This window comes from Sinocyclocheilus anshuiensis, unplaced genomic scaffold (genome assembly GCF_001515605.1).
Source record: "Sinocyclocheilus anshuiensis isolate Anshui unplaced genomic scaffold, SAMN03320099.WGS_v1.1 scaffold792, whole genome shotgun sequence".
Lineage (NCBI taxonomy): Eukaryota > Metazoa > Chordata > Actinopteri > Cypriniformes > Cyprinidae > Sinocyclocheilus > Sinocyclocheilus anshuiensis.
In genome coordinates, this window is record NW_015558618.1 from 68428 (window position 1) to 79327 (window position 10900).

The 10900-nt window shown below is 35.6% G+C and overlaps 2 protein-coding genes across 4 annotated transcripts in view; one reads left to right on the top strand and one right to left on the bottom strand.

Moving 5' to 3' along the window:
- LOC107680448 (calcium/calmodulin-dependent protein kinase type 1-like) overlaps positions 1–5441 on the bottom strand; it is a 59840-nt gene extending 54399 nt beyond the window's left edge. The window contains exon 1 of one of the 3 annotated variants that reach the window (XM_016476333.1): positions 5361–5441. Coding sequence is in view for 2 of the 3 variants with exons in the window: in XM_016476335.1 (XP_016331821.1) it covers positions 1829–1839 (11 nt within the window). In the remaining variant the exon portion in view is untranslated. Of the gene's footprint in view, positions 1–1828; positions 2073–5360 lie in introns of those variants that run through there. The other 2 variants (XM_016476335.1, XM_016476332.1) reach the window with 2 other exon arrangements.
- A 1679-nt stretch (positions 5442–7120) lies between these two features.
- Positions 7121–10900, top strand: part of LOC107680452 (NIMA-related kinase 4) — a 14249-nt gene continuing 10469 nt past the window's right edge. The window contains exons 1-6 of the mRNA XM_016476340.1: positions 7121–7396; positions 8758–9024; positions 9112–9309; positions 10281–10388; positions 10502–10656; positions 10742–10874. Of these exons, the coding sequence (XP_016331826.1) occupies positions 7310–7396; positions 8758–9024; positions 9112–9309; positions 10281–10388; positions 10502–10656; positions 10742–10874 (948 nt within the window). The 5' untranslated portion in view covers positions 7121–7309. The remainder of the gene's footprint in view (positions 7397–8757; positions 9025–9111; positions 9310–10280; positions 10389–10501; positions 10657–10741; positions 10875–10900) is intronic.

The window sequence follows — 10900 nt, forward strand, 5'->3', positions numbered from 1 at the left end:
ATCTTTGATTTTCTTTTTTTTAAATTTTTTTTTTTTTTTTTTTTGTCTGCTAAATCATGTGATGCAAAATGTGGTGAGCAACAAAGTAAAAAATAAAAATAAAAAACTTTCTTGAAAATGGTTTAAATTAGGGCTGCACGATTATGACAAAAATAATAATTGTCAATTATTTCCTTGAAATTGTAATTGCGATTATTAATTACGATATCACAATTTACATTGAATTATGTTTATACCATTGTTTGATGCAACTGCATGCCGTATTTTTATATGAAAATAAACAAGATGAAAACACTCTTACTGAAAAACCTTTAGTGCTTTTCTATAGTATTAAGCCTCAAATGTCAACTATACATCGGATTGGTTGGTTTCTTCTTTAAATTATAAAAAAGTAAAAATATGAATGGCATTATAATGTTATATTAAAACAAAAAACATGGAAAAACCCTTAAGATAACATGTAGAAAGAAAAAACATATCTTAAGCGTGCAGAATAACATAAGTGGACTTTGAACGATTACGTAATTGTGGCATCCATAATTGTAATCGTGATTAGAAATTCAATTAATTGTGCAACCCTAGTTTAAATTATTTTTTTCAGTCTTTATCTTGCATGAATTTTTCTTTTCTTTTGGAAAATTTTGACGCAAAAACAAGCAAGAAATTTCCTTACAATTAACATTTATGGGATATTGCATGTTATTCCATAGACTTACATTGTAGGCTATGCTTTAGTTCACTCAAAGACTATAGACTTTGGTTCACTGGGCTAATATGGATGCACTACTCGGCTGTAAAGCAGCACAGACTACACTTTTTTTTTTTTTATGGGTAACATCAGACTTCTCACTAGACCACAGGATGTGGTGTATAATTAAGGCATACTTGATGTGACAACATAACTAAATTGACTCAACATATATTGATTTCTCAAAGTGCTATGCTGCTTTACCATAATAATTGAAATCTGAACCGGTTCATAATTGCACCAATCACACTTTTGCTTTAACATTATACATATGTATTCTTTTATTGTGGACTACTTTGTAAGTCTAATTGAAGTCGAATAAATTTGATTAGCTACCAACATGTAAATGGGCTACATATCACTGCGATTGCTGCACTTTTGATTTTTACAACTGAGATATGTGTACGTCTGAGGTAATCGAAAACATGTCACAAAGTCGTCCACAGAATTTCACAGAAAATATTTATTTTAATGCTGGAAATCTCTCTTAAAACTGGTATACTTCCTTAAAACTTCTGCATTCCAGACAGTTGACAAGCTCAAAACAGCTAAAGACAGCAAAGAAAGAGTGCAGGAATTAAACGTGATGCCTGGGCCAACATCTAACATGGACGCATGCGAAGAAGATGGGAGACATTAAATTCTCTCTATTGACAAACCCATTTTCTCATTAAGAATCACCAGAGCATCCAGACACATCCATGAGTTAGTCTAAACTTCATCCAAGGCTCCCCAGGCAAGCAAAATATGAACATACACCAAAGATTTAAAGGCATCCCAAATCTCAGGCGAGAAGTTTTAAGAGTCGTATACATAGGCACCATTTATCATAACAAAGGCATTTGGATCACTGTGCATGCAGGTCCAGTGGTAGAAAAGGTTTCAGTTCATCGTTTGTTAGTGTCGAACCATGGAGAGGTCAAGAAATCGATTGTAGAAGAGCTATAAACTAACCCACATAGAAAGGAGAATCAAAAGGCAAGCCTGAAGGATTGAAAACAGACACAACGCTACCATCTATAGATCATCATGCAGCATTCAAAATGTTGAATTCATCAGACAGATGATGGAGATACTCACTGGTTTCCCATGGCTGCTCAGAAGAGGACAGAAGAGATACAGAGTGACACCTAAACCTTCAGCAGGTCGGAACAGTGTCACACCACACTCAGAACGATTCATGATTCGTGCTAATAGAGTCTGTCATGGGCGTTTATGACCACAAACTGCACTTCCCCTTTTAAGGTGAGCTAACTAACCACAACATAATTCAAATTCAGGAAGTATAGAGCTTATATATAAATAGCGGTAACCTTTGTGAGTTTTCTCTCACCCTACAAAGGCCTCCACCACAGGATGTGCAAAAACAAGCTATAGGAATTACTTGCTTTTTCTGTTTATAAGGTTGCTAAATCAACACCGTTCGGTTATCATTACAATTATGTCAGAAATCAAACTAATCAGCATACCCCCGAATTGGGGAAGATCATCTGTGAATAACAACTCACATGTTTGTCTGTTCTTCACACACACAGTGTTTCAAGGGGCTTCAAAAGACTTGGAACATAATGCAAAATATGGTGCTTTATTTGCATTTTTTCATCATTTGTGCAGCTTGACTGATTTAGTTGACAAGACCCATTAATCAATTTTAATCTATCTTCATTTTGATTATCCGATTATACACAATTCTTAAATCCCAAGCTCGGTCTTTTCAAATATGATCTTTTTAGTTGATGCAGTAGTAGAATGTATGCTAGCCAATAAACACAAAAACCTGTATGACTTTCTATCTTGTAAGGAACACAAAGAATATTTTAGCGTTCTTTGCCCATACAATGAAAGTCATTGGGGTCCAAAACAAGTTGGACGCCATGACTTTCAGTGCGTGGGCAAAAAACACTGAGATCAAAAGATCTTCTTTTGTTTTCCACAGAAGAAAGAAAGTCATTCAAGTTTAGAATGACATAAGGTTGAGAAAATGATGACAGAATTTTCATTTTGTGTGCACTGTCCCTTTAAGAGATGCTTACAGATACACAAATGCCATATGGCTGCTTGCGACAATCAACTCATCAAGTGTGTGATCCACATGCTATATGCAGACAGGTTCAAAGTTCAGCTCTTAATTACAGCACCATCGTGACTTGCTCTAGAACAAAATGCCGTATTTTGTTAATTTTTTTTTACGTTCCTGTAGCTTCTGTCAAAGCACGGCACGCTCGACATAACTCTAAAGGGAAGTGAATGCCGCAGGAAAGCACAGGGAAGTTCACACTTATAATGCAGCGATAACTGTGACTTTATTTCCTTCTACAGCCTATACAGAACTGCACAAATGATTGCACAAACGAAGGCTTTGCAAAGAGGAAGACATGCTGCTTGTAACCAGCCCTAACATTATTGTGTCTATCTGCACATCACAGTCTGACTGTCAGAGCAACCCACAATAACTGATAAAAGCTTGATCTATTCTAGTACACCAACTGATCAACCAATAGACTGGTACTAACTACATCTGAGATTATTAATTGCTAAAACCGGCAGGCTGTCTGATCCCTAAGAATGTTCAAATGAGGAAATCAAACAGCCAAAGTGCTTTAAAGAATGGCAACGCTGGCTGTGGCAAAGAGGAGGAAACAGCACAAAAACGCGGAAAATAAATGCTAATAGGCTGAAAGAGAAAGGGCACACATGTGGAACCACTTGATTGACTGGTGAAAAGAGACAGATGCTATGTTGAGGTAAGATAACAGTGATTAAAACTAAAACATTAAGCATTTTCAGTCTATTAGAAGCAAGGTTTTGTCCTTTAATGGTTAGATACAGTGCAGTGTGGTTTCATATATTTTAAAAGGGGTTGTGAAATACATGTATTTATTGTTTTCCTCAAAAGCCATCATTTATTGACCATTTTTATTGGGATGCACAATATATTAGGATCAGCCAATAGATGTTTAATGTTAGTGTTATTTGTCAGATATGAAAATAATATATGATATATTCAAAGAGTTTTAAAGGTCAGGCATTTTAACTGGTTCAAAGTAGGCTATAATTGGTCATTTTATGGGGGGGGGCGGGTTGTTTCTTTATTTTCTACAGTTAAGGTTTTAAATAAAAGCATTATATGTTTGATGTAGTTTGAAGTGCTTGGACGTAATACGCCTTTTGTTTATTTTAATAAGGCTTACACTAATTTATATCAAGATTTAGATTTATCTGCCGGTATGTTGGTTATCATATTCCATTTATATAGAGATGATCATTATCGTATCAGCCAAAATATCAATGCATCCTTTTTTTTTTAACCATCTCTCTGACCTTTAGAAGTAAACCATTTTCTTGCTGCTTTAAGGCTTTTTTTTGCAAATGTTCTCATGTCAAATGAAATAAATTACTTCGCTAAGCAATTTTACTCATGTGCTGTGGTTTTGCTGTCAAGTTTGATAGTTTTTAACTGTGCCACTTTTGAGGAAACAAGTCATAATAACAGTTATAAACACCATCACAGTGGAGATGTCAACATGGAATGACATGGATTGACATCTAATCAGTTTTAATGCCACTGACAAATACTGACTGATAAACACAGTTTATACTTTGCAGAAACGTTCACTTGTCTGACGTCAGAATGATGCAGAAATTCAAAAGAGTAATTTTTTTTTTTCAATTTAGTTTCGAATTATTTAGAGTACACATACATTCATTACGTTCGTATTATGTTTTCTGTCTCAACTCTTATGCATGCAGTTCATTACAAACTTTCCTTGTTCTGTGATGTGGCTTGCTTTGCAGATTTGAGCGTTTTACTGGGTGGCTCAAAGTCATAGCAGCCTGTGTCAATGACTTTATTCATTTTGCATGAAATAAGAGATAACCGTTTGGTCTACTTAGCACATATGAGACCAATCATCAGAGGATGCTCATTCTGCTGCAATTCAAAACTTACTACCATGGCCGTAGCCAGGGTTTGAAAATTAGTGAGGTGAGACAGAGATGTCGATATTTGTGAAAGATGTTTTCTGTTTTGAAAGGATGAACACTGTAAAATTATACCATAGTCTACTCTATTTAGGATGTTTTCGGTTTTACACTTGCAGAGTTTTTAATACAACAGTTAAATATTTTATCTGAAAAGAAGAGAATATGATGCCTCATACAAAAGCCTAATCTCCATTCTTTATATACTATCAAACCATCAGCTGTCAAAGTTTCAGTGCATTCAAAAACTAAAGAAGTGGTTGACCACATCCACCCTCTGACTAAGTGAGATAACGAACCAATCATAAAGACATTGGGATAGAAACAACCAGCTAATGCAAACTAAAACAGACTGTAAACTCTTAACCTGTGGGACTAGCCTGCATTTGCGAAGTGCATAGTTATTAATAATGCAAGTTTTCTGCAGCATTGTGCATGCATACACACATACATACATACATACTTTATATTACATGACATCAATATGTAAAACCAACATTAAAGGCTACCAAAAGCTTTTAAATGTCTGACATCTTGCGGAAAGCAGCAGCAGTTACCGATCATGTCCTCAACATTTCGTGTTAAACACAACGTTATAATGCAGTGGATGTCGGTACCTGTGAATCGGAGAGGTGCAGAGGCGCGTCTCGTGCTGTAATGTGAACAGGCTGCGCTCGCGCTAGTCTCGCTGAGATCTGACGGCTGGTTGCTCTGGCTGACCCAGTCTCAGAGCGCCCCTCACGTCACAGCGCCTCTGCTGCTCTGCGCCAATCAGATGAAAGAGATCGCTGACTCTCAGGTAATGGGGGCGGGGTTAAGTCTGTTCGAATCCGTGTTCCTAGAATTTGATTTTATAGCTGTCATCATTATCTGATATCTTTATTCCTCAGAGCTCAGGGCGTGCTGATGAGGAAATGTGTTTAAGAAAATCCCTCTTTCCGCTGATATAAAGCAAATACAATAAAAACAGTAATATTATGAAATATTCCAATAATGTATTTGAATATATGTTAATGTGTAATTTATTCCTGTGATGCAAAACTGAATTTCCAGCATCATTACTCCAGTCTTCAGTGACACATGATCCTTCAGAAATTTTAATATGCTGATTTTCTTTTCAAGAAACATTTCTTCAACGACTACTGAATAAAATAGTATAGACCTCTTCATGGCTAGTGTTTGCGTATTTCATTTCATTCTGTAACCTACTTGTAATCTACAGATCTGTGTACTAGTGTTAAATGCTACTGTTTTTGTTACTACTTTTGTAATTAATGTTACTGTCATTAATTGTAATAAATCCAGAAGAACTGTGGCAACGTCTCCAAGACACTTGAAGAAACCTTCCTGCAAAGCTACCTGAAAAACGATGTGCTAGTATACCTAGTACAAAAGCTGTTTTAAACAAAAAGGTTGGTCACACCAAATGTTGATTCGATTCAGTTAATAGAAGTGCACTGATAAATATAATCTATGACTTTACTTTTGAAAGCATCCTCACTTTACAGCATTTGTAGTGTGCCTCAAACTTTTCACAGTACTGTAGTTTTGTAGGCAGGTTTCTTCAAGCATCTTGGAGACATTCACAGTTCTTCTCAGATCTCTGTGTGGAACACTGGCTGATGTATATGTATATATATATATATATATATATATATATATATATACTAGTCTAATGCAAACTGTGCAAAGGCTTGAATAGTGAATCCCTAGTAACACTTTATTTTGATGTTCCTCCAACAGATTTACTGACTATAAGTAACTTTGCATGTACATGTCAACTTTTTATACAAATCATAACCCTAACCTAACAGTCTACTAATACTCTAATTAGAGTAGTTGACATGTGGTTGCAAATTAATGAGATTTAGCTGACATAGTTGCAAAGTTAGTTACTAGAATGTCTAAAGTGGACCCAAGATAGCATATTAGCTACAATGTGTGACTTTAATCAGTTTAATCAGTTTTATATTTAATCAGGCAGTATTTTTAGATTTTAAAATTCATAACATTGTAAACTTGGTTGTTTGTTCAGCTATGGCAGATGGTTTTACTAGTTTGTACCTGTGCCCCAAACAACGGTTAATACGTGAATAAAAACATTCCGCCACCTACTGGTGATAATAATTGTTGACTTATCTTACAGGCCTACTCGTTAACACATGATTAACATTAACGTACAACTTTAACCGTTATACTATTTGTAACTTAAAGATCATATTAAAAATGTATGTAGATGTTAACGATTAGGACATAAAACAACACTGTCAACAAACATATCTCCGAACTCTAAATCATGAACCGTTATTATTATTGTCATGTGTCGCTGAGCCTATAGAGGGCGCTGTTCTCAAACGGCACATTCATGAACCCGGAGCGTGTAATGTTAATGCGCTCAGTTGCCTGGAGACGCTAAAGCTGTGCACGGCTGGTTCCTGTGCCCTGGATCACCCAAAATAAGTTTGAAACAGACAAATCACCGTCGGTACATTGAGAATAGCGCGCTTGCTTGCCATTCAACATCTGCGGAAGGGCTTAAAGTCACTCGCTATGTGATAGAGCATCTCTGGACGGAGGATCATGGACAGTTACTTATTCGTGAGAGTTGTGGGGAAGGGGAGCTATGGGGAGGTGAATCTGGTCAGACACAAATCAGACCGTAAACAGGTAACAGTTAGAGTGGTGCATGCCTCTGAGTTTGTGCAGACCTGCGCATACCGCTGCTAATCAGTAACACACTGGTTTATATATTTAACTAATTGCCAAGCTGAACTAATGTCTTATTTTAAGCGTTAGTTCATAACAGACTTTGTGGTTGTTTTTACTGATGGGAGTTGGTTTCTTCTATCAAAATGTGTGTGTGTGTGTGTGTGTGTGTGTGTGTGTGTGTCTCTACTTAACCATATTTTGGGGACAAATTTGTACTCAAAAGTGAGCAAAACCTGACAAAAATCGCCCAAAACCTCCATTTAAGGAAAGGTCCTCATTTGTAAAACTGGTATGAAAATTAAGTAAACAAACTTTTTTTGTAATTGTAAAAATGCAGAAAGTTTTCTGTGAGGGGTAGGGGTGGGTTTAGGTTAAAAAGTGTATAACTATCTGTATATAAAAACAATAGAAGCCTATGTAATGTCCCCATTTAGATTGCTAAGTAAACGTGTGTGTGTGTGTGTGTGTTGTTGTTTTTTTGTTGTTGTTGGTTTTTTTCATTATGCATATTTGAGGAAAAACCTTGGGATTTTTAATTACTTTAAGATGTGTTTAATATTGCTTGTACATAACACATTTATAGCAACAATTTAAGAGGCAAATTATTAGTCTATAATAGCACGCTTCACATCAGAATGATCATGTACCTATAACCTATACAATGAAAAAATATGAATCAAATCAATCTGTTAGACATATAAAGTATGTTTTTAATGTTATTGGTTATTGATTGTTTGGTCAAATACAATAAAGGTAGTTGACATCCTGGTTAGTGAGTTGCTCTAAAATTATTTGAAACTTTTTTTCTTTAAAGTTTAAATTAAAATGTAATTATCTTACATGCAGTTTTTATTACCTCATTAATTGAGATATTACATTAAATTTTATTTATTTTACTTTTTGCCATTTGTCACAAAGAAGGACCATTAAGTTGTACTGTATAAGTGATTATTATAGAAAATCTTAAAAGAAAAGGTTACCAGCACTAAAACACTTTCTTTTTCTTTTCAGTTTCGTGTGTGCTGTGTTGCATAATAAAAAAAATAAAATAAAAACCAAAAAAATAGGAAAATAGGAGTGTGGATCTTTCTGTTTCTAAAGTAGAGCACAGTTTCATCCTATTTGATTTCAGTCAAACTTGATATTGAAAAAAATGTAAATAACGGACTTGAGATTTGGTACATATGATTGCAGATACGATCCTTTCCTTCATTGTACAACAAACTTTAGAGCATTTTCTTAAAATGTGGACATTCTCCACTAGAGTTCATGTCTTTTATTAATGTGCAAAGTTATAACACAATAATTCGTATCAGCAGTATGTGATCAAGAAGCTGAACCTGAGAACATCCTCCAGACGTGAGCGGCGAGCCGCGGAGCAGGAAGCGCAGCTCCTCTCAGAGCTCAAGCATCCCAACATCGTCACCTACCGGCAATCATGGGAAGGCGAGGACTGTCAGCTTTACATCGTGATGGGTTTCTGTGAGGGAGGAGATCTTTACCACAGACTCAAACAGCAGAAGGGAGAACTGCTGCCTGAGAGACAGGTTGTGGAGTGGTTTGTTCAAATTGCCATGGCCCTTCAGGTAAGTCAACAGCCATCCGTCCATCCATCTGTTCTTTCTGAGTTTTTAGCTGAATGATAAAGGCGTTACATTTTTGTTGATCTGTAGTATTTACACGAGAAGCACATCCTGCATCGAGATCTGAAAACGCAGAATATCTTCTTGACCAAGACCAACATAATCAAAGTGGGTGATCTGGGCATCGCACGGGTCTTGGAGAATCAGAACGACATGGCCAGCACTCTGATCGGCACACCTTACTACATGAGTCCAGAACTGTTCTCCAACAAACCTTACAACTACAAGGTACTGCATGGACACAGCTCACAATGACCTTTAGTACAGCACTAGATTCAGTCTATGTGAGTACTAGTGTCTATATCAATCTTGGCTAAATCACTTTTACTGCTTTTGCTATGTCACATATTGAGGCTATATTTTTCACCCCACAATTAAAAGAAAAAAAAAAACAGGCAATTCTATTTTGGAATTTATATTATGTTGTTGTTGTTTTTATTTGACAATTAAACACATCCTCTGTACTAATTCTAAATATCACAATGCAAATTTATTTCAGTTAGAAATGTTTCGTAACAAGTTCTTTTGAATGTCCTTTTCATCAAAGAATCCTAAAAAAATTATAATCATGTCCACAAAAAAATATTAAGCAGCACAACTGTTTTCAAATAAGAAGAAATGATTCTGGAGCAGCAAATCAGCATATTAGAATGATTTCTGAAGGATCATGTGGCACTGGAGTAATGATGCTGAAAATTCAGCTTTGCATTACAGTAATAAATTATATTTTAAAATATAGAACTATAATAATAATATTACACAACATTACAGTTTGTACTGCATTTTTGCTCAAATAAATGCAGCCTTAGTGAGCATAAGAGAAATTTGCTAAAATCATTAAAAAATCGTACCGACCCCAAACTTTTGAACAGTGGTGTACTTATGTATTATATTTTTATTTAAAACATTATTTTAACTGTAAAAGATTACATAATGCTAGTATTTTTATGCTGCCTTAATACTGTACAATATGCTATTTTATAGTAATTTATTAATGAGAATAAAACTGGAATTAGAAAAAACTCTCAAACTGAAAATGTCTGAGAATTTCTTAATTTTTAAGACCAAAATCAAAATGGTCCTAGACCAGACCTTTTTTTCCCTTTTCTTTTCATTTTGGGGTGGCCTAGATATTTTTTTACCCAGATATTTTGTGTTTTAAATATGAAATCATTATTTTTGTTTGTATGTGTTTGCAGTCGGACGTGTGGGCTCTGGGATGCTGCGTGTATGAAATGGCAACTCTAAAACATGCTTTCAACGCAAAAGACATGAACTCTCTTGTGTATCGGATCGTAGAAGGGAAGGTACATGAATATATTTGTCATCTGTTTCACTGAACTGTAAATATTTGCATACATTAAATCTAAAGAGCTGTCCATTCATAACAGCACATTATTAATTAATGTTTAATGTTCAGTTGCCCCAGATGCCAAGTAAGTACGACCCCCAACTGGGACAACTGATCAAGCGGATGCTGTGTAAGAAACCAGAGGACAGGCCAGACGTCAAACACATCCTCCGACAGCCGTACATCAAACAGCAGATCTCCATGTTCCTGGAGGCTACAAAAGAGTATGTGCACTTTTCCCTGTCTTTAAAGTTGAAATAAAAATATTGAAATAGTTTTAACTCGTCTGTCCTGTTACTGATCTAACAGAAAAACTGCCAAATCACGGAAAAATGCAGCGAACAGCAAACCAAACAGTGCTGGATCTGATGCATCAACCAAACCAAATCATTACGTTCAGCCACAATGTCTTAACTCTGAATCAAAGGCCAGAGGAAGAAAGGTATGAAGAAATGGGAATCCTAGAGG